General features: G+C 39.3%; 1 protein-coding gene across 1 annotated transcript in view; it reads right to left on the bottom strand.

The window, feature by feature from the left end:
• The window catches only part of CGNL1 (cingulin like 1), a 142226-nt gene that overhangs the window by 74220 nt on the left and 43565 nt on the right, over nucleotides 1–24441 (bottom strand). Inside the window, exons 2-7 of the mRNA XM_016160444.2 lie at nucleotides 13862–15445; nucleotides 13004–13098; nucleotides 11280–11385; nucleotides 8280–8378; nucleotides 7561–7709; nucleotides 6266–6401 (exon numbers count right to left, since the gene is read on the bottom strand). Coding sequence (XP_016015930.2) covers nucleotides 6266–6401; nucleotides 7561–7709; nucleotides 8280–8378; nucleotides 11280–11385; nucleotides 13004–13098; nucleotides 13862–15430 — 2154 coding nt within the window. The 5' untranslated portion in view covers nucleotides 15431–15445. The remainder of the gene's footprint in view (nucleotides 1–6265; nucleotides 6402–7560; nucleotides 7710–8279; nucleotides 8379–11279; nucleotides 11386–13003; nucleotides 13099–13861; nucleotides 15446–24441) is intronic.

The raw sequence follows: 24441 nt of genomic DNA, 5'->3' as shown, positions 1-24441 counted from the left end.
CCTTAATCTTTTGCTACATGGCTTTTGTTCCTACTCCACTAAGACTGCCTCCTCCAAGGTCATAGTGACCTCTTAATCACCACATCAAACAGTCTCTTCTCAGTCCTCACTTTTCTTGACCCCTCTTTGATCCTCCCCACCTGTCTCCTTAATATTCCCTTCTGCCTGGAAGTTCAAAGACACTACATTCTCCTGTTTTCTTCCCTCAAGCTACTTTTTCTGTGACAATCTTCTCTGGCTTTCCTCTCCCTCTTCCCAAAAGCTAAGATGATCCCCAAGAATGCAACTTTGCATTCTTTATTCTTTTTTGGCAGGCTCATCTATTTTTCTCCAACTATTAATTTTACATAAAATAACTCCCAAACCTTTACCTCCAATTCTTACCTAAATTCAGACCTGCACTTCCAATGACCTGCTCAGCACATCCATCTGGATGCCCATGGGTTTCAGTAGGTTTATTATTTTTTTTCAGTGAATTCATCATGTTCTTTCCTTTCCTATTCCTTTGTTCCATTATTCTTGTGAATGGCACCACCTACTCAGGAGCTTAGCAGCAGCCCTGACCTCTTTCGTCTTTGTTGCTCACAACCAAAAAATTAGTCCTGGAATGTCTTCGATTCTTTCCCTCACCTCCCTGGTTTAGGCTCTCAGCAGCTCCTGCTCAGGTGGTTTGCAATAGCCACCCAACTGCTCCCCACATCCTGTCTCTCACCTCTGGTCTCTATGACATTATCCACATGGCAACTTCTGTCTGAGGTGCCCTTCTTCTCTCTCAGTCCCACCTCTCTCTGCCTTTCAGAAAATCTCTGAAGACTCAGATATAATATGACCTCCTCCAAGAAGTCTTCCTTGAATCCCCTTCCTGAATACCCATCTTACTTTAGACATACCTATCGCAGCACTTAACACTTTTACCTTGCAGTCCACATGTTTATTTTCTTACCTCCTCTGCTATAGCATCAGCTCCTTAAAAGAAGGATATAGATCTGGTTTATTGTATTTTTGATTAATGGATCTATGATGTCGGGAATGTGTCTGCTCTGCATATAAATGTATTAACATGTGCAGTACAGCAGGAGTCTGGAGATAAAAGAATTCTAAACTAGTCTACCTTTTTCACTGATGGCTTTTGAGTAAATATACATCCTGTTCTCTGGGAACTCCTGGGGACTCGGAGGAATGGTTGTCACCCAGGACACTGAGCCCTCAGAGGTAAGCTACTTTCCATTCAAGAAGTGTGTCACTGATGAAGGGATAAAAATATTCGTATCGATTTAAGTGTAACTGACAGTGGAACCTCTTTCCTTTTCTTTAGGACGTGCACATCCAATGAATCGGGGGAACCTCTGCAATCCCAGGGTAGAGCTGCATTGCACCGACCAAGATTTAGCCCTTCAGAAATCTAGCTACAGGTGATTAATAAGCTCAGATGAAACTTCAAGAGATTCATCCAGGTAGCCAGGGCAACTCTGGCTCTTCCAAAGCACGGAACATAGGACACAAGCAAAACTAATGAAAATATACCCCACCTTGATATTTATCAAAGGAGATGGCCTGCTGTCACTGCTCAGCGCCCCCTTAAGGAGTAGGACAGACTCCCCCCCATTTCTGTTGCTATTGGCTCCTCTTTTAGGTCTTCCTGAGCCTCCTGCCAGCCTCTTCACCACAGCCCTTGTGAATCTAACCCTTGTTTCCTGCTCTCTCACACGTTTCTCAATTGTTTTGTCGATAAGGCGGTTCCTCTTCCCACACTTATCTTTTCCAGAACATATCTGTGTTTCGAGTTGCCTTTTGTGTTCCGCTGCCAATGCATGTCAAGAACCCAGGTTTCTATGGTTCATTCTACACTGACATGCTGTTATCTGGGCCTGGGGCTGTTGCTTAAAGTGGCCTATGTTGCCGAAATCCAATCAGATTACACCTCACCGTATCACTTAGTAGCACTTGAAGTTTTCCAAGGTAGAGACCAAAAAGTGCAGATTTCAAAAATTTCACTTCATTACCGCAGTGGCTTCATTAACAATTATACCAAGCCAAAGGAGGAAGAGAAAATGTATAAAGTCAACACCATTAGACATGCACATGCCTCTCTATAGACTCCAATCAAAGAAAACGAAGAAAAACTTGGGCCATTCAGAATCAGTGCTTCCAAAACTACATGCATCCAGGTTAGCTGCTTACATGAAAACAGCCAGGAGTTAAAAACTCAGTGTGTGTGTATAAAAGTTGACTGTGTTTGGTACTCGCTGCATAATAAGACTCGTGCTAAACATTTCCAAAACTCCTGGGAGATGAATATTATTATTCTCATTCATAAATGGAGAAAAAAAAAAAAAACTGGAGCGCTGAGATGCTATCACGCCTAAGATTGCTTCTCAGAGGTTCTACACAGGGTCCCTACCTGTGGCCCATGCTCAATGAAAAGGTAAGTAAAAGGTTTTACAACAAAACTGTAGCTAACAAAGAATTACACAACTCTTTTTTTCCAGAAAAATGGCCTAGAGCGGATAACAGGATTGGTCAGAAATGTGATTTTTTAGTTGCTTTTTCATTTAAATTTGTATAATGTTCAGTAACATCACAACAGGTGCACTGAGAAAAAGTTAATAATTTACGTTATTTTAGAGACCTCATTTTTTAGAACAGTCTATCCCCAGATCAACACAATTTCATAACCAAAATATTTTACTGCTACTTAAAGACTTGCATCTTGGCAAATGACAGGGATAAAACACCACTTGGCTGCTAGAGTGAGGCCCAGCTGTCAGTACTGCAGGAACCCATCAGAGATGACGGTCAGTAACTTAAAAACTCCATTATCATGGCACTTAGACGTCTGATGTTTTTACACATTTCCCCTGGAATGGAGGTAAACTCATTTATGGACAAAGAAGTTGTTCTATAACCACTTTGTCACTTGAGTTAAAAATAAAAATTCAGAACCATCAACTGTTTAAGAATAAAAAAATTGTCCTATTGTTAGTTAGTCGTCTATATGGCTCATCCAGAGAAAACAGGGTATTTTCTGTTTCTTTCTTCCTTATTTCCTTTTTTCCTTTTTTTTTTGAAACTATTTTATTCTCTCTTAATGTTACTTTACTGGTTCCATGTAGGGGCCTGATATTATTTAACAAAATGTAAAGTAGTATTAGAAGAGATTTCATGAAAACTCTTGTGCATTGTTCAGCCCTCACAAAATATAGGGCCTTCAGCCTTTTTCAGACATTCGAAAGCACAAGTGTTTAATGTTCACTGTGTTTAACTGTCCATTCTAAGCCAAATGCCATGAAAACTTGGCCACAACTGTACTCTGTTATCAGATTCCCCAGGCCACTTCTTATTAAGATATGAAGAATAAATTGAAAGTGATAAGGACATGGAGTCTATTTTATTAATGATAGAGAAACCACAGATCATGTTTTAAATATTGTTGACAAGTCAAAGGAAACTGATTAAAACCAGCGAGAGTGATTTTCCAGAGGGAGAGTATCCCACTTTGGCATAGAAAAGGTTATTAAGCCCTAACTCAAGTCTTCAGAAAGCCAGCAGCAAATGATGTGTTTCCTCTTACAGGACGAGACAACTAGAAAGCCGGCAATTTCAGGAGTATGTTTACGAAAAGATGTTCTGTTTCTCTTTCCTGCTCTCCTTATCAGTCTCTGCCTGAAAATACATCACCAAAACTGAGGCCCATCTCTTCATCCAATTACCACTATAAAAAGTCAATAAACTAATTAATTAAATTTTGTTCATTAACATAGGCACAGTATAGTGTGTTTAAAGAGGCAAAGAAGCATATAGCTCATTTCAGAATTATTTCCTTTTCTTAAAATGGTGCCATTTTTAAAACAATATAAATGCTGAAATTTATTCATTTGCTCTGTTGCCTGGCACTGGGCTAGGCATTAAATGAAAGAAGCAGCAAAGACAATATTTTATTGAATCAGCTGGCTAGTAGGAGAGAGATATGAAAATAGAGTAAAGTGTGCTAAAACAGGGAATTTTAGTTTTAAAGTTATTTAAAACAATAGAGGGTATCAAGGGAAAGGGCTAATAACAATCATAAATTGAAGTTACTGGGAAAATTGGGCAACTTAAGGGACTTCTCAATAGCTAACTTAACATCTTTCACTTTTAGAATCAATGAAATATACACACAAGGAATCATAGAATACGGCAAAGCTTTACCTTCTATTTAAATTTGTTTCTGAAACTACATTTTTATTGAAAGCCATAAACTACACAGTGATGTCATTTCTTGGAAATTATCCTTAGGCTATTTTGCTAAAGAAGTAAAAGGATACATGTAAGAAATGTTCACCATATTTCTTCATAACTTAAAAAAAATAAACAACTTAAATATAGGAGGATAGTTAAATATATTGTGATTTATCTCCTTAAAAATTAATTTCAGTCTATGGCTATGCCATCCTGAACGAGCCCCATCTTGTCTGATCTCAGAAGCTAAGCAGGGCCAGGCCTGGTTAGTACTTGGAAGGGAGACCGCCTACGAATATTGGATGCTATAGGCAAAAAATGATAATAACAATAATAATTTTTTAAAATAAATAAGTAAAATTTAAAGAATACAAGGTATTATAAGAAAAAATTATTTCTGACATACTGACTTTTAAAAACAGGTATCAAAACTGCAGGGACACTGTAATTGTCCTTATATGATACATGGGTAGATGAAACCGATCAGAGGATAAGGAGGCAAGTAGAAAATGTAGAAATAAAAATAGTTGTTAAGATGTTGGAAAAATATGTGTTTTTCCGCCCACCCCGTTTTTAAATTTCATGTTATGTTGTTTTCATATTTCAGCGATAAATATATATATTCTCAAAGCCCCATTCTAACATACCTCATCTTTGTAACTCTGAGCCCTGAGAAAAAGGCAGAGCCATGAGAAGCAGTATAATATCATGAATATGGTGGTTTTTAAGGAATCTTTGAATAAAAAGAGAAACATCAGGTGGTAAGGAACAGACCCGATGCCTTCTCAGGTGAAAAGGTCTGAACAGAGACAGATAAATGGTCGTATGGGGAGAAGAGAATGATTCCCCTAGGTCCATGTGAAAAACAAATTCATGAGAACTCCCGTGGGCCACAAGCGCTGTGCTCTCTGCCAACTCATAGGAAAGACAGGCAATGTTCTAAAGAGCAGGAACTGAAATCCTTCCTGGGGAGTAACTTCAAAACTAAACAAGGAAGGAGTGAGAAAACAATTGACAGCTGACACTTAACAGGGAGCTACAGGGCTTAGGAGCCAGCAGCTTTTAACCCCAAGAAAGGGACAAAAAAAGACCCAAGCCCTTGGGGGAAATCGGCAGAAAATGAAAGTTCAGCAATGACAAGGTACCTTTAAGTCTTGATTTTTTTTTTCTTTGTTCTAAATTGTGTATCATTTATTTCTTGGGCTGTTCCTGCAAACCAAAGCTCATAAGGAACTAAATTTCAAAACTCTGCCAAAAATACAGGTGATGATAATGTTATAGCAAATACCAAAATAACTAAAAAGGTGTAGGTAAAAGTTCTGTTCCCCTCCCCCAAGCAAGAATCCAATCAAGAATCCCACACTGCCTTCATTGATCCCTCTCAGAGTTCATTTATCTTAGTATAGCCCCCCGCCGGCCCACAACCCGCTACTCCCATCCCATTGATCTTCTGAAAAGACTAGTGCAATGCCCCCATGGATTTGTCTGATTATTTCCTTATGGTGTCCATTAACTTGTACCACTATCCTCTGACAAATTTTGCATAAGGGCCAGGTATTAGAATTATTGTTATATATAATACATTAAAGGAATTATTAAATTTTTTAGGTGAAAAGAACCCTTAATTTTTCAAACATGTACACTAAAGAATTTAGGAATAAGGAGTGGTATTATCTGTAATTTGCTTTGAAATGGTTCAGCAAAGATGAATAAATGGATACATGAAAAAAACAGATGAATGAATGGACGAATGAATAAGTGGAATAAATATGGCAAAATATTGACAACTATTGGATCTGGGTTGGGGCTCTATGGAGGTTAATGCATTAGTCCTTCTACTTTTCTGCATGGCTGAAAATGTTCCTAAGACAATGTTTAAAAGCTATTATATACAATGCTCTTACAGAAACTAACCATAGGCACAGGTGGAGCAAATGCACAAAACAGAATATGGCTCGTAGCACTCAGTCTCCACCCGCCCTCCACCGTCTCATCCTTTTCAGGAAGATGGGGCCTATCTTGTCACTTGACCCCACAGTCTCCTTACCTCAATCAGAGCCCCCTTCTCCCTGTCCTCAGATTGTTTCGCACTGTCCAGTTCATCGTGCATTTCTGAGAGCTGGTCCTGGAGATCCCTGATCTCAGTCTGATGTTGTTCCCGTTCCATCTTCACCTGAAACAACCTGACAAGAAAGGAAGTCTGTCAGAGACACTCTTCTGGGCTCTCCTTATATTCACCCAGTCTGTTTTCAGACCTTCAAATGGTCAAGAAGAGTCATCTAAAGACCCAAGGAACCTCTCCCATTCTCTGCTTCCTCCCTGTACTGTAGAACAAGGGTCAACGAATTATGGCCGATGGGCCCATCTGGCTCACTGCCTATTTTTGTAAATAAAGTTTTATTGGAATATAGCCATGCTCATTCATTTCTGTATTGCTTACAGTAATTTGCACGATACAATGGCAGAATTGAGTGGTTCCAACAAAGACCATATGGCTTATTAAACCATAAAGTATTTACTACCTGACAAAAAGTTTGCCAGCCTCTCCTCTAAATCAAATTCATAACTATTCTACCTCTTTATTTTGTAAAGTATTTACTATATCTAAATTTTCTGATCTTTTTCTTACCAACTTCTAAAATTAACCTCTAAGAATGTTTTAAAAGCACAAACTACTGAAACTGCAAAGGCAATTAAATGCTTTAACTACATAGTATTACTATTTTTCTTGGATTTCCCTCTAGATTTCACTCCAACTTAAAATTTTGTTTAAAGTTTCCATCACATCCACAGGGTTTCACAGCACTGCACCTTTTCAGATCTTAGTTTCAGATCCTTTTTTCACAGATCATAATACAACACAATGACAGGGTCCTCTTGGGCTTGACTTTCCATCTCTGAAGACTCAACAGGAATATAAGCTCTGGTCACAGAGACCAGCACCACCCAGGATAAAATCCACAAACTGGGAGATTATGGAGGACACATGACAGGTGTTTTTTGGAGGCTGGGCCCAGGCTCCTTGAAATCTAAGTCTTTAGATATCACCACTCGATATTCCCTGCTTCTCACTTACCTGCATGAGATCCATTCTAAGGACTGCAACTTTACAAGACATGCTTTAAAGTGTATGAAAGGTTTTTTTAAAATTATTAACCTTTCTGCTTACCAGTCTATACATGTCATCAGTTTTGCAATTTTACAAGGATAAGAGGGAGCAAAGGAAGAGTCAGAAGCCCCTCTAAATATTTGAAAAGCCGGTAAGTACTAAATGGACAATAAGGTTTGGCTACATCGGATGCAGAATACAAGAAGGACACAGGCTCTTTGTCCAAAACTTACTCCTCCAAGTTTTTCCGGAGCTCCCCTTCACTTTCTTCCAGTCGCTGCTGCAGCAAGGAGTTCTCTTCCACCTTACTGTCATGTTGGCTCTGGAGCTCTTCTAAGTTTGCTTTCATCCTCTCTCTTTCTTCTTTAATGTTCTGTTGATTCTAATATGCATACAGGTGATTTTAAAGTACTTCATTGTACATTAATGTAACCCTACAGAAGTCTACTTCTAAACTCTGAATGATGGACTCCATATCTGTGCACTTATATTATTAAACAACTACATTATTGTTATTCACACTACATAAGTAAGGCATAGGAGTTTGCAACTAGAAAGATTAAATATTTAACGAGTTGTAATAGTTGCAAAAGAGAAATATTAATACAGCTATACGTCATACTGCTATTTCTATTACTTAGTTTAGATATTTTTATATGCATTTAGTTTCCTACTGGCCTGCCCAAATCCAACAGTGTTTCTTTGTTTTTTGAGTCTGTCAAAGCAGCCTCAATATGCTGATTATTTAAAAAAAAAAAAAAAAAAGTTCTTTAGACAGCAGGAGCCAAATATACAGGAATTTGGAATTTACTTCTGTAATGAGAGGAATATTTCTTTTGTGAAAAAAAAAATTGGCTTTCACTTCACTTGGACATTCTAATGTAGTTAAAATATTCTTTATTGATCAAGATAGAAATGAAAAAAATAATAATCATCCAAAGGAAAAAGATACCTTGACTTCTAGTTGAAGCTGTCTCTGAAGTTCAGCTACTTCTGTGGTCAATTTGTTTTTCTGTTCCAATAGGTCTTTGACTTCAGATGAATTAGAAGCCTGCAATTAATTGCAGAGAGATGCTAATTTAAATGTTCAAGGTACTTTATTTTAATTTTCTTGCCCCCAGAATATAATCAGAGCAGAAACACTAAAATTTTAAGACCCAATTCTAACATAAACCCCCATGGAGAAGGGGCATGCAGAAAGCTTCCAGGGTGATGGAAGAGTCCTGTGTCTTGATCTGGGTGGTATTTACATGGACGCATACCTCTTTTTTAAAAAATCAACAAATTATGCAGTTAAGATTTGTGCAGTTTACTGTATGCAAGTTATATTTCAATAAAACAATGTAAAAAGATAAAAATATTGTTTCAAATTCATCTATCACATGAAATTATATCCAAAGTCCATGTCTCTGTGCTGCCGCAGCCCTTTGTACATATGCCTATTACAGAATAGTCGCTATATTGAGAATTACTTCTCCACAACCACCGATGAGATTTTTATCCCTCACTCTCCACATATCCCTGTATGCCAAATAGTAAATAAATGTGTGCTAGCTAAATTGGCTCTCTTCTTTCAAACATTGCATTTCCATAATGGAGAGAGATATAATGAAAGGGGATCTGATTAAAGAGAGTCTATTAGAAAATATCATCTCTGATCTGAATATGAATATTAATGGATCTCATTTTTTTCTTCCGTGGATATAACAATAGGATGATGCTTTCCAAAGGATTTGGCTAAAATCCTACAGCAAAGTAGTTAGAAATCTACAAATAGGAGAGGGAAAAATAGAAAAGCAAGAATCGAAGCTAGGAAAGGCAGCATCTTGGCTCAAAGCACTTAAGTCCAGGTGTGAGTTGTGCACGACGAGCCTGGAATGAGGTACTTCCTCACTCACTCCTGTGAACTAAACCAGAAACCCCCAGTCAACGAAAACACAGGATTACCAATTTTCACACAAAATGGGAACAATTCAGCTTAGAAATCTAAATCCACCCACATGATGGAAATTGTACACTGTTCTTTCCCACACAAAAACTCTGCTTTGCTGTTTTCCAGCACAGTCTTAGTCCAGGTGGGAGAGGGTTCTTAGATTCCCTCACAGGAAATCACTTAACTGACACCAAAAAGATGAAACTCCAAAGACTTTGCCAGCGAATAATCAGATTCAGAAAAGAAGAGGGAGATAAAGGGAGTAGGAAAATATGGGCAATTAAGCAGTCTCGGCACTGCAGGTGGAGCCTTCATTCATCATCTCATCATCGCTCACTTATTCAGCACTGCTTCTTACCTGTTCTCCCTTCCCCTGATCTTACCTCTCTCCAAAAGCTACCGAAAAAAAAATAAATGTTTATGAATACGACACTACTCATTCCTATTTAAAGTCCATCAACAGTAACCCATCATCTTCAGCCTGAAATAGAAACTTCTTATGTGATTTCTAAAGTCCCTCCTCTCTGGCATATTGTCCCCACGTGCTCTTCGTTCTAACTACACAAAATTACTTCCATCCCCTAAATATAGCAAACATATGCCTCTTTACATTTTATATTTGTTTGTGTTGTTCCCTCTACCTTCAATGCCCTACCTTCCCTTCTCCCAGAAAATTCTATCATCTTTTGAGACAACATCAGTGTCACTGACTCTAGATGGGTTACCCCGACTTCCCCAGTTTGGACTGGATACCCTGAGTCTGTGAGCCACAATGACAATTTTAACATCAAGACGAAAGAATGTAAAAAAAAAAGAGAGAGAGAGAGACCAAAGGATGTGTTCTTCCCAAGATATGCAGGTAAATGAAAAGCAAGAGTCAGAGTAATAATTTGGATTTAAGAATTTTGCAAAAACTCTAAACTAATTTTAAGAACTATGTTGAGCTCGTAAAACGAAGTATATAATCTAAAGATTCCCCAGTGGGAACGGTGTGTGAGTGTGTGTGTGCACATACATATATGTGTGTACGCATACATATGTGAGTATTATATGTATGTGTATGTGTATATGTGTGTGTGTGTATACATGTACATGTATATATTTGATGCCAGAGCAGCAGTCATGGGTTAGCTGAGTGCTACGAGAATAGTGAACAGTAGAGAAAAGAAGGTAATTAATATCTAAAAATATCCTCTATACATTTTTCCAAAGTTGAAAAGAAGCTACAGACAAACTTCCTATTACCTGCTTCTTGGTATCTTCTCTTTCTACCCATGCGTAATCCGCCTGGGAGGAGAAAGGGAAGATTTACAGACAAGAAGTGGGTCCCAGTTCAAAGTGGTAGAAGACTGAGTAACAAGTTATTAGTCATTTCCTTCCTGCTTGCTTGCCTTTGAGAAGGGCACAAGGTATTTCTGGCATATTTCTGGCATATGTTCATCAACTATGAGATGATTAGTTTTTTAACAAAAAGATCTCCAAGTCGCAACTCGAATTAAATACAATTAAACAGGCAGTTTTTGAAAAATAAAGAATTGGGCACCACTGCACTCCTTCCTTTCCATTCCACTGATGCTGGTCAGCTTCACCTGTCTCTACTCCTTATTCTCCTGTCCTTATCCTCTTATTTCTTATTCTCTGAAGTTCCAGAACGTGGGTCCAAGCCAGTTCACACTCACCTTCCGAATTTACCTATAATAAATAACACCAGGGTTCTCGATCTATTACTTTGTTTCATTCTTCCAATTCTTATTTCCCTTTCTAAGCTTCACCACCTATTTGTTCCATCCTGTTACTGTTTATGTTTTTTTAATAAAATATCTTAAAACTTTTCTGACAAGGAGAGGCAGGGTGCACATCAATAATATTCAAAACATGATCTTCCATCTTTGGTATGGCTCACTGTTCAGGAACTTTCCTTCTCGCTGCTACAACCAAACGTACAGACTGAAGAAACAGCAATTCGTTTGCCACATTCCGTGTTAAACGCCCTCTGCAAGACACAAAACTTCAACTTACTTGACTACTTCCTTGTGTGGTCCCTGCTGCTCGAGACTTTAAAGTCTGGATTTTCTCAAAGACCAGGTTGACTTTCCTTTTAGTAGCATCGTCATTATCGGTGCTTCTGGAAAAGAGGCAACAGCAAGCAGTGAGGGGCACAGCCACAGGTCTCAGAATATGTTATGTGCCATGGCACGCAGACAAGGAGCCCTTTAAGAAGACAAATTGCAGGAGGTATGAATTAATTAAAGCCACGGACAAAACCAGGATAAGAAGGGTACGATGGATGGTGTATTTTTTGTCAAATAAATTGTTCTTTGTTACCACTCAATTTGGGACGGGGGTCTCTCATTTCTAAACATGTGAAAGAGATATATATAACCACGTTCTAAATAAGCTTGGAGAAAACATTCAGTGAAAATTTACTAATTTATTGTTTGATTCAAATGAATTACATTCATTCCAACAAGAAGGAATGAATGTCTCTCGCACACATTTTACTTTTACATTTTATACTAAGAAGGGTCTGCAGTGATCTTAGCTCGTTTAGCCAATGTTTAAAACAATAAATTCCCCAAGCCAAGGTTGTCAACACAGCAGCCCTTTGTCTAGATTTTCACAGGTAATGATTGGATAAAGTATTATTAAACTCTACCACACCATCCATCATGCATATCTGATAATTATGAAAAAAAAATTTTAAATAAGTTTTCTTAAATAAAGGCCTCCTGATAAAGTGTCTCACCAGTCTCTCAAAAAATCATGAGCCAAAATAAATAAGAAGAAGAGGAGGAGGAGGAGGAGGAAGAGAAGGAGGAAGAAGAAGAAAAAGTAAAAGAAGAATTTAGAGAATTTTAAAAACCAAAATTTCTTCTACCTTAACCTTAATATGGTTAAACTCTTCACAGAGAGACAGTCATAACTATTTCTTAACTAGAAGAATCTCTTTAGTTACTTTTTTTTTTTTTCAAAAGAGCCCCTATCTCATACTTTGAACCTAACTATTTTGTCACCTCTGTATTACTGACAAAGAATTGTATGGCACAATACAAACATGTGAAGTGTTTTGAAACAAACGAGTATTTGCCAAATGACTTTCGGTTATGTCAGGCTGAAAAGCTTTTTTTTCTTTTTAATCATATCTGACGAAAGAACTGAAACAGAAACTTCAAATTCCTGACCTAGAATTCCAACGCAATTAGTATCTAAGAAAGACTGAAAACCAGATTACTCAAGCTCAACCTCCAAGATAAGTATGTGGAAAGCACCGCTTTTAAATGACTCATACATGCTTTAAAAATAATGGAAGCAGGGGCTCCTGGCCAGTGTCAACTCTGGGGAGGGAAGCAGGAATTTTTATTTGTAACTTCCTACTAGGGATGACAGAGTACTATTGTGTGCATGGAAGAACACAAGGCAATGGCAGACTTAATTCAAAACTGAATAAGAGACATCCATCTCATCTTTGAATTGACTGTTTTCAAAATAGTAAAGGGTCATTTAAAAAATATTCATTTTTTAATCTTTAAAGTATGATGTCCTTCCCTACATTCCCCTCTCTTATTCTTCACTCCCCACACTCGAGTTTAAAAGGCTGTTGTGAAAACTCCAGCCATTGAATCTTAACCCTAAATGGCTCATGCAGGGCAGGGAGGGAGGGCAAAACACAAGGTCTCAGAAAAGGAAATTAAGAGCCCCACCAGAAATGACAATACTTAGCTCCTTTAAGGAAAATCACTAACCCTTCTTTGAGGTAATTGTAAAGTATCTGCTTGGCGGTCTCCTCGTTGGCCTGTTGAGTAAGCTCTTGCTGGCCTTTTAACAGATCTGGTGTGGCCTGAAACGGAAGGTCTGTTATTAGATCACAGGATGATGTTTCCAGGAAGAAGGCAGAAGCTTCCAAACACATTCCTCCTTTCCAAAAAACGATTCCTCAGGTAAGGATCCTCATTACAACTGGCTCTACCATTTACTAAGTAGCGCTATAACCTGGGGCAAATGACTTAGCCTCACCTCAGTCTTCTCACCTGAAAATTTAGGTTTATAGGACCTACCCTCACAGGGTGGGTGCCATCCTATAACATATAACAAATAGTGCCTGGCACTTACAACCTTATTATTATTTTTATCATCATCATTAATTTTTTATTGTGACTACCAAAACACTTAAATGTACCACTTAAATAAATTCCATCACTTTAGGATTAACCTAATTTCTCAAGCCAGAAATTAACCCAGTCACTCAAGTTCATGAGGAAAATTTAGACATCTAGACAAATCTAAGCATTGAACTCCTGTGTGGAAACAAATTCCACAAACTTTCAGATTTCACATCTATACAAACAGAAAAGTCGAACCTCTCTATAGTGTTTGACAAGTTACCTTACAGACGAGACCCCAGTGGGAATCTAGTTGTACTTGAATTAACTTAGAAAACCATACAATTGGCAGGACACAGCTATAGGGAAAAACTCTAAAAAAATAGAATGTGCAATTACCCATTCCAGATGGAGGATATGTATTTCTTTAATCTCCCGCAGCATGACGTTGCAGGATTTAGATCATTTAGAAGAAAAAAAGGCTCACACTAGTAGTATTACCTGAGTATTTGAGGTGGAAGCAAATGTCTTCACAGAAACCTTCTTGGCACTAGAGTCAGGAGAAGTTGCTAACCCCCGGTTCTGTAACATCAGCGTAGCGGTGGCTGTTTTGATTTCCTCCTCCTTTTTATTCTGTGCTGGGAGGGAGCAAGCTCGGGCAGATAAATTCTCCTGACCACCTTTGCTTTCTGGGACTTTCCCATCTTTGCTCTGCTGGGGAGGCCTGGGGTGGGCTCCCTGCAGCCTGTCAGAGGGACGGCCGGAGCTCTGGTTCCCACGGTGCTCGGGGGCCAGCTGCCTCTGCGGACACACCTGTGATGGACGCAGGAGGTGCTCACTGGACTTGCCCAAGTTCCTGCTGAATTCGTTTAGGTACTCCGTGTTGCCTTGGAGACCAAAAGGAAAGGCACTATCCACGCTTCTGGACCTCTTCCTGTCTTCTGGATTGATTCTGTTCCGCTTCCCAGACCTTCCTCTTCTCTGCAGCCCAGGCTTTTGGTCAAATTTTTCAATTAACTGATCCACACCAGGAATTGATCCCGTATCAATATCCCGCCCAGTTCCTGGCAAAAAGGGGATATACCTTCTGTTTTCATGACGATTCACATTGTCAGCATGGATGGCACATTCTTGATCATCAAGTAAAAATCTGTACAAGGAGTTGGCTGAAGTGGGCGTTGTTGACGACGAGGAGGACCTCCGCGAGCGAGCTCCATCCAGGATGGCACTGGCTGAATCCTGTCGCCGGAAGGGAAGCACGTCCGGCGTGGTTTTCTTGGTTTCAGGGTGGATGTGTGGACTGTGGGCAGCTAGGGGTCTCCCAATAGGGGAAAGGGCCTCCTGTGCCGGCCCCTCCTCGGTGCAGCTCTGAACATTCACGCACACTGAGGTCTGCTTCTTAGGGTCATCTATGACCACCGAGCTGCATAAACGAATGGCTGTCACGTTGGACTTGGCCAGGTCTTCCGAAGGCTGGAAACTACTAGCTTTGGGAAAGCAAGTCCAAGCCTTCTTATTGTTGGTGCCTTCTTCTGTTAAGGTTTTTAGCCAACTACTCTCAGGAGGTTGATGCTTTTGTAAGTTCAACTCATTCTTCTCAGGGTCATAGGGCTGCAAAAGCTCTGGATGCCTCTGAAAGTTCAGCACATGGGATGGCTTCATTGACTCCTCTTTGCATTCTAGAACTCCATTCTTGCCTTCAAAGAGAGAGGACTGCTTCAGGTTTCTTACTGAGCTGGGTTGGCCATATGGGTTTTCTGGAAGCTGCAATTCTTCTGAACTGTTCTCTAGCAAGGCCCCATTGCTGGAATGCACAGGCAGGTTATTTATCATTGGAGATGCAAATGATGGGCCATTTTCAGAAAAAGATGTGCCTGGCAAGCAGTGCTCTGTGTTATTCAGGACTATGTAAGGGTGGCCGTCGATTCCCTGTACCCGAATACTGACACCATAGGAGCCTGCCTTGGAATGCTGGGAATTCCTTGATTTTTTCGTTTCGTCACTTGCGAGTCTCAGATGGACGCCGTATTCCTGCTGCACATGTTGATATTCACCAAAATACAGCTCCATGGCTCACTGTTCCCACTACCAGGGAAAGACGAGGTAAAAAGAGGATGTTAAGTAAGATTACATCTGTTTAAATGAAGACAGCGTGGGGAAACTTCAAAGTTCAAAGAAAATAAAACACTTTAAACATCAAGGAAACTCTAGAACCAAAGGCCTTTCTGGATGCCCCTGGGCCCCTGTGACCACAGTGGCTATCAACACTGGGCTTGAACCCTGGCCTTAGGGTGGCGACTGCTGTATTGACCTGACACCTTTGGCCTAACTTCATGATTCTGTTTCTAGCTGATGGGCTGTTCTGTTTGCTTCATTTTTTTTCCTTAATTGGTTTCCTCACATTCTATGCCATTTATTTTTAACCAACAGGGATGTTTCAGTTACCAGACAAGAGAACAAGGTACTTTTCCATGATATTAATTCAGAGCCATAGTGTTTTGATGTGTACCATTTTTCTTCCTTGATGTCAAAACAACCCTTTCAACCTTTTTAATGCACAAACCTGCTTTGAAATCTTTATTATTATTTATTTGGATATACTGTTTAAAACATTTTTGCTTTAAAGAATCCGTTATTTATGAGACCGACAGCGAGAGTGATTAAAAATAATATTCAATCATTTCTTTTTACCAAAAAAGACCGAACAACACATTGATCTGAAAGGTGTTATAAGAATTGAAGACTCAGAGCTCTTTATTTTGTGATGGGTCCTAATACTAAGAATCACTGCTTTCACCTTTCCAGGTGGGTGGCCACCCTTGTCAGAGATGGCACATGGATCACCAGGCAGAACGCCTGGCCTGCCCCGCACTCAGAGGTCCTCTCACCAGAAATTCACTTCTATCACTCTAAAAAACTCCAGCAGCAAAGGAGATGCAAAAGGAACAGTAACAACTGGTCACAGATGACAGCTGTCTCATTTCTATCACGGTGGGGGCCTTTTTCAGTCTCTTTCTATTCGGGAGTCAATCTGGTAGCACATCGATCCACATTTTCAAATTTATTCGCACAGTTTTACAAAGAATAAATGATCTTGTCTCCTCTGTAGCTATTGCTTATTATCTAGTATTATTTATTTGTCCTTTCTTCACCTATTTCTTGATTATGCAGGTAAAATATATGCCTATATTTTTTTGAATTATTGTTTCTCTAAAGAACTGGCTCTGAGATTTATTCTTCCTTTCTATAAATTTTCTAATTTCTTGAGTTCTGGTTTGAGAATTATTTCCTTCTGCTTTCCTTTATTTTGTTGTTTTGTTTCCAATTCCTTGACTTGCATGCTTCATTCATTTATTTTCATTCTTTAATTATGTTCCATAATTTGTGATATGTGACTGTGTCAGTTAGGAATTTTGTTGGTTTCTACTAACAAACAGACCCAAAATAGCAACTTAAAAGTTAGGATTTCCCCTCCTCCCCGCCCCCCTTCCCCAGAGATAGCAAGTCCAGGGCTGGAATGGATCCCAGTATATTTTTGAGGAAAACTTCTTTCATCTTTCTACTTGTTTACCTTTGGTATGTATTAGACACCGTATGATTATAAGATGGTTGATCCAGCATCACATATGCCAAAGGCTTATTAAACCAGCTTAGTCAATCTTCTTTTAAGGAGCTTTCCTGGAAGCCCCACCCAATAATCCCTTGCATAGTATTGGTGAGAACTTAATCACAGTATGCACATACACACACACACACACACACACACACACACACACACACACACACACACACACACTTCCCTGGCCCTAACACCCACAAAGGAGGCTAGGAAACAGGTTTTTTAAGCAGGTCAGCGAGACTCTCAACAAAATCAATGTTCTGTTAGTAAAAAGTGAGAAGAGAATGCACATTGAGAAGACAGCCAATAGTTTCCAACACAGTAATGTTTCTTATTATTTTCTAGATGGTTTCAATTTGTGGTTTTGATTTATTCTTTGACCCAAGAGTTGTTTTTGAGAAAATTTTTCATATCCTGCATGTTTGTTGTTGTGTTGTTTTGGTTTGGAGGGCCTTTATTTCTATATGTTGTCGATTTCTACTTGCACTGTAGTCAGAAAATGAAGTCTATATTTCTTCCTTTTTAAATGTATTGAAGCTTCCTTTGCAGGCAAATATATGGATAATTTTTGTCAATATTTATGGGTGCTGAGTATAGTCTCTTTTTTAAGGCACAGCATTCAAAATATACCCATTAATACAACCTTATCAATTATTTAGTTCAACTATAGCATATCCTTACTTATTTTGTCCTTTTGATTTGTCTTAGGTCTTCCTGGATACATCTGTTGCCTGCTACTAGCATGGTGCTGTCGGTTTTGCTTGTTGGTTATCTTTTTAAATGTAAAACATGGTAGATCTCACCACCTCCCATTTTACAGATACAGACAACTGGGAGAGGCATATTCTTCTGCAATTCACCAATTCCAATTATTTCAGCACGCCTAGTTTAATTTTTTCTATTACATTAACATTTTTAAATAATTTTATTTTTAATCTAAGTAACATGAGATATAATGAAAACCTGTACTCTCCAGCTTCCCTTCCCCTATCCTGATCGCATTCCCCAGGGGAAACCAATTGCAAATTGCAGCTGTTTCTTCTACTATTTACCACCATGTTGCTAAGTAATATGTATAGGTACAATTTCTTAACCATGTGCAGTAGATGATACAGCATATAAGGAATTTCTCATTTTGCTAGCTTCCCAATGATAAAATCAAGAGCCAACTGTTTATATTACTACAACTATATAAATATTGTTCACCAAAGAGTCAAATTGAAGACTCTGGTCTTTTCTTATAAAACTTTAACTTTTCTAGAGTTAATAACCGATTGCTACTTTTACTTGTCTTGTTTTATATACACCCGTCCTTGAATCCTTTCATCAGCTAGATCTCAACTATCAGATGCTTACCGGTATTAATTTCCAGATGATCAAAATATTAGACAATTTGGTGATCTTTTCCCCTGGTGACACCCCCCTTCCCCCGCCCCGCCCCCTCCCGCTGCAGCCTTCCATCCTCCTGCCCTGGTTAGGGTCGGACTACTCTCTTCCTTTTGTGCTATAATGTTTCCCAATTTTGTGTCTTCCTCTTTCTTAGTTTACCCTGTTGGTCTGATAAAGCGCACTTTCAGTAGGGTTTTAAGAAAAGGTCCAAAGGAGTAAATTTTTTGAGACCTTGTATTCTGTAAAATGTCTTTATTCAATGCTTACTTTTGATTGATAGTCCAGCTGGATTTGGAATCTAGGTTAGAAATAATTTTCCCTCATAATTTTAAAAAGTATTTACTGCATTATCTTCCAGATTCCAGGAATGCTATTAGGAATTCTGATTCTATTATATCCTTTCCTCTATGTGTGCCCTGATTATTTTTCTCTGAAAGTTTTCAGAAATTTTTCTTTGTCCTTGGTGTTCTGAAATTTCACAATGATGTACTTGAGTGAGGTTTCCCTAAAATTGAACGCTTTTATGAAACATGGGCACTTAATATATACCTTCAATTCCTTCAATGTCTAGCTCTATGACATGTTCTTGTGTTATTTCTATAATGTTCAGAGCACCATTTTATTTTGTTTTTCACTTTTGCATCTATATGTTGAATCTCTTAGATTGAATTTCGATTTTGGACATATTTTCTTATCTACTTTACGACTCCACCTTTTTTTATTATACTTTTGGAGAAATACATTGTCAACTGTTTTTTATTTTTTTAATTCAAGTATTTAATTTGTTATTTCCATGATCTCTTTCTTGTTCTCTGTCTCTCTTTCATAAGTGCTTACCTCATTTTAGACATGAAATGGCTTCTCTCTCTGAGAATGTTACCATAACTTTTATCAAAAAGGACATTTTCTCTGCTGCCTTCAATATCTCCACTTTCTGCAATGTTTCTGTTTTCTGGTTTGTTTTAGTCCATGTTTTCTGTGTTGAGGTTTTTCTAATATGACTTAGATCCTTCACTACTTGATTCTATTTAAGACCAAAGGGCTAAAAGCAGATCGGAATGCTCTAGAGATGTTTAACTTCTAAAGAAAAGAAAACTCCAATCCTCATTGGAGCTACACAGGCCTGGCCGCTGGCATTAGGGGCAGAGCAGGGGATGAGCATGGAGGTCCAGCTCTCACTCAATCCCTGTTTTCTGTCACCCACATCCCCTTACAACTTCCAGTTTAGTTTTTCCAGAGAACAGACTCCCACTCTGCTACTGTAGTGTGGAGCGGGGGGAGAAGTAGGTGGATACCCAGATATCCAGGGTGCAGAAGACACCCTGAGGTCTAACTACTCCAGTTCTCATGGCTCTTAAACGGCCCCCTGGGTGTTGGTCCCTCGCCTGCCTTCAATGGTGACCGGCATCTTCCGTTTCTGAGCCTCTCAGCAGTTTTGCAGGCAAATCGCTTCGTTTCTATACTGCCAGCACTTTAGGTTAAGGCATCAGCTACTCCCCTCATTCAATCATCACACCTCCATTTGCTTCAGAGCTCTCCTCTGCTACACCCCCACTGCCATTCCTTGTCTTTGTAGGTTTAATTTTTATTCCTTTACTATCTCTTAAGTGAGATTTTGAAAATGAGAGATCTAGCACCTAGCTTGATGAAGCTAATAATATTTATGAAATGCTTCGATACTAGAACAAGAACAGCTAATGTGCCTTAGACTGATACAGCAATGCACAAAGGCCAAAACCAAAAGGACAGGCTGGGTGTGTCCTGATCCCTTGTTTCTGAGCTGCACTGGCGTGTTTTATTCTGGATCTCTAGAAGTGTTTGTATTTGTTAAAGTTTATTTTTAAGAATTTTAACGAAAGAGCTTCTGTACAAATTTATTCACTGCGATGCTTTTTTTAAATGATATTTACTAAATGAGGTCATTTTACTCACCAAAAATCTCTTCTTATTCTGGCTCTGACTTTTCTATAAAAATATTTCTTCTAATATTAATAAAATTATTTTCTAGGGTTTTACAGTCCTTTTCATTAGTTGGTGCTACTATAGTCAACATTAATTACATTTCAATCTTTTGGATAAGGCCACTTTGGTTTATTGCAAACTTAAGCTCCCTGTTAGCAAATTAATCCGGATATTTGAATTTCATGAAATGTCCAAAATTTACATTTCCTTGACAACAAACCTCAATCCAACATTTTCACAGTATGACATTTCTCAGCTGGGCACTGGTGTCTTAAGCAAATACGGATTTCGTGCCCAATCACAGTATAAACATTGAGTTAATGAATGAATTTAAGGACAGCTGTTCTCCGTTTTCAAACACAGGGTCACGTCACAACCCTAATGCACTCCACAGACACACTCGCTCAGCCGAGGACTAAATCCAACCAAGGGCTTACATAATTTGGCAGTATATGCTGACCAATTGCCAGGATGTAACGCTGTGGCACTTGGCAAATAAAAGTGGTGTTTTGGAGTGGAAATAATGCTTTTGGAAAAGACCACTAAGTGATGATAATTGCTTTAGTTAGTGAGATCAATGAGTATGTTTGTGAGTAAGAACAAAGAGCTCAGCACTTGGGAGAACTAGGAACATATGTCAGATAGAAACACTTCCTCTTTCTAGGCCATCACATGTCATCAGCTGAGCAGGGAGCTTAATCACAATGCTGGGCTACACATCCATTCTTATTCCCAGGGGTACCTTCAAGACCTAGAAGCATATTCACCAGCCATTCCAGAGGCCCTCATGGCCACCACAGAAATGCAGCCGAGCAATCACAAAGCTTTTCACTATGGCTTGCCATCCCTCCTGAGGACAAAGGCCCCCACCGGCCAGGCCAGGCTGGCCCAAGCACCAGCATGGCACCTGGCATGAAGAAGGGACTCCACGTATGTTGACTTGGAATGAATCGTTCTATCATACGAGTCATTTAAAAGAGCATCTAAAGCAGAAGTGGAGAGCTAGTGAGCCTCAGTGCAGTCTTGACCTTAATTCCAGGAAATAATAAAAGAAACTTCTCCTGAGTGGGATTCGGTGACTGTCTCTTTCAGAAGGAAGCCACTGCTGGTCTGATGATACACACGAGTTAAGAGTGGACAAAACGTTCACTCCTAAAGACTTGCCTGTAGGACTGGTGAGAAGCTATTGATTTTGTGTGGACATATACCATTAGAACCTCAGCTAGATAAAAGTGAAAAATCAGAGTATGGTTTTTCCCAAACATATATTCCCAAACACGACAGAAAGAGGCAGCCTTACCTAATTAAGCTTTCTTTTCTTTTTTTTTCTTTCTCCCTTTCTTCTCATTTTTCTATCTATTTATCTATTTACCTATCTATCTACCCATTCTTTAGTGCAAACATAGAAAACTGATCAAACTTTTAAGATTTCAAAGGAAATGTCCTCCCACACAGTAGACATTTCAGAACTTCCTAGGAAAACAAGTTCAAAAATAAATTTTTAGATTTGAAAATGACAGCAGACTTGCTGTCTACACAGTCCGATATGGTTTGAATCTCTTCAAATGTGCGTGACAACCATAACTTTCCTATTTGGTGGGGGGAGGGGTATATAAATTTTTAATATTGAGTGCTGCAGCTTCCCCTTAAACCCATTACATACAAAAAGGAGGGTAGCAAAGAGAAGAGAAAAGCCTGTAGGAAACTTCTTTCTAGGGTTGGAGACCCAGGAGAACCAACCAGGGGTGTGAACTCAGGGGTCACAGGGACTAACCTGACCAAACTCAGATTGGAGCGCAGGCGCTAAACTGGCTTTGCTGGGGTTCTCCACCTTGCCTCGGGAAGGGCACCACTCTCGTCCCCATGATGGTATCCTGCCACTTCACTCTCTGTTCCACTTTTGTTGGTTTTGTTCCGACTCCTCTTTCCTTACTTGATTAGAATGTGTATTATCACTTAATTTATGGTGTTCTTATATCCTCAACTTCAATTTTAAGATTCGTGATTGACTTTTATAATTTACATGGTCTCAAAAAAATAAAAAATTCATGTCCACAAAACGTTTAAGAAATGTTATGGGTCCTTTTTCACCTCTTGACAATGAGAGAATTTCTGAAAGTTCTACCAACACAGAGCTAAGACGTAGAAGAAGTCTGTAATTCTGAAGACAAGTCGTGGAGCACAAGAACCAGGTGCAGGGTGAGGACCATGCCTAACATGTGACCCAGGTCAAATCCGGCTCTGGATAAGTTCTTTAACTTCTCAGACTGTTTTCCTACCTCGAAAGTCAGATTATTAATGAAGACTTCAAAAGGTATTTGGGAAAATTAAATCATATATTGTCTGCCAAATGAAATAACAGGAAATAATAAATGAAAAAAATTCAATGTGGTATTTTAACACAAGAAAGCTGACTTTGATCATAAAACATTTTAAAATACTTCTGAGGCAGAGGCTAAAAACCCCACTGGTTAACCAAACAGCATTGACCACCAACATCCTGAAATTATTTATCCAATAGTTAAGAAACCAGAAGGCTAAGACTCTAAAATACAGTGCTGTGTCCCCAGTGGAAATTTAATAAATAGTTGTTAACTTGGTAAATGAATGTGTTTATGTTGCCAGAGACACAGAAAAGCTTTTAGCTAGAGATGACGGATCCACGACATTTGTGTTGTACTTTCCTGTATGGAGTCTAAGCCTAAAACATATCAATTCAGGGTTATTATCCCTGCATTTTCCCCCTAAGCCCAAAATCTATCTTCGGAATCCTTAACACCACAGCTCTGCAGTCACTGCCAACCAATCGGTGTAGGCACAAAATAAAACCTGTTTGCCATCCCTGACATATGTTATGATACTAACCAAATCTACCTACGCAGAAGCTAAAATGGCCAAGAAATAAATTACCTCCTAAAACTCAGTGGAGTCGACTCAGATTTCTCAGTCTTCTCATTCATTATAGTCAACTCTGAGCACTGAAAAGCTCTTCAAATTCAATACATACCTTATGCTCGTGTTCACATAACTGGCATTAATACAACTTTATCAGGCTACCAATAGGAAGGGAACATTTTTGCAGGTACTCAGCAAGACAAGCTTCTAGCCTCATACTATTTTTACATCACTTACTTTCAACTATTTTCCCTCTCAGTAAAAATACTATCTCCATTCAGCTACAAAAATCCTATTCTTTCTTCCAGGTTCATCCATTCCAGAAGTTTCTGACCTCTCTGGCATTCCGGCACCCTGTCAGCTCTACACAGCCAGCACAGGTTCTCTGTTTTGTCCCAACAACCACATTTTAAGTTATTTCAACTGATTCCGAGTCAGACACGCACGTCGTCCCTCTGTGGTGCCAGACCAGCGCAAGGTGCTTCCTTTACATCATCTGGTCTGGTCGATCCTCGCAGCTCTCTGGAGTGAGGGATTCTATTTTTTTTTCTCTTTAGAGGTGTGTAAACTCTAAGCAGTGATCATTTCCCCTAAGGTCTCACACCAGGCTCAGGGCCAGGGCCAGAATTTAGACCCAGACCTTCTGTCCCTAAAACCTGAGCTCTGTCTTGAGCAGGGATCACCTTTTTATTTTTCTGCATCCCATAGTATCTGGTATAGTTATCCTGACATAGTTATTGGGATGGCTGTGGACCACAATGTGTCACTGTGTCCCATTCATTGGCATGCCAGAAAGGCAGACTCAGTGCAAGCGTCACTCTCAGGGAAGCCTTCCTCTTTGCCCTATTCTGAAACCCAGCAGCGTCCTGCACATAGCAGGTGCTGAATGAATAAATGAATGAATGAACTAATAAACTATGTAAGATGCACGCCGCCCTCTAAATCTCCTTTTAAAATCTGAACAATTTTTAAAAGTCAAGGGTTTTCATAACAAACCTTCTATGCCCATCTCTCCGTAGTGTACCTTCCAACTCTAGCTAGAGTATGTATCACTGTTAAAAACACTGGAACCTGATCATCGGCATCACTGTGGCTTTTCTTCCCACCTCCAGCTGCCACGTTCACAAGATGTGTGTGTTCCAAAAGTAGGAAATAGGCCCTGGGGTTATCAAGCATCTCCTAAGGGGAGTAGAAGGACACTGTGGAATTCCAGCAA

This window comes from Rousettus aegyptiacus, unplaced genomic scaffold (genome assembly GCF_014176215.1).
Source record: "Rousettus aegyptiacus isolate mRouAeg1 unplaced genomic scaffold, mRouAeg1.p scaffold_m13_p_3, whole genome shotgun sequence".
NCBI lineage: Eukaryota > Metazoa > Chordata > Mammalia > Chiroptera > Pteropodidae > Rousettus > Rousettus aegyptiacus.
Note: the sequence above shows the minus strand (reverse complement) of the source record. Positions and strands in the feature narration are given on the sequence as shown.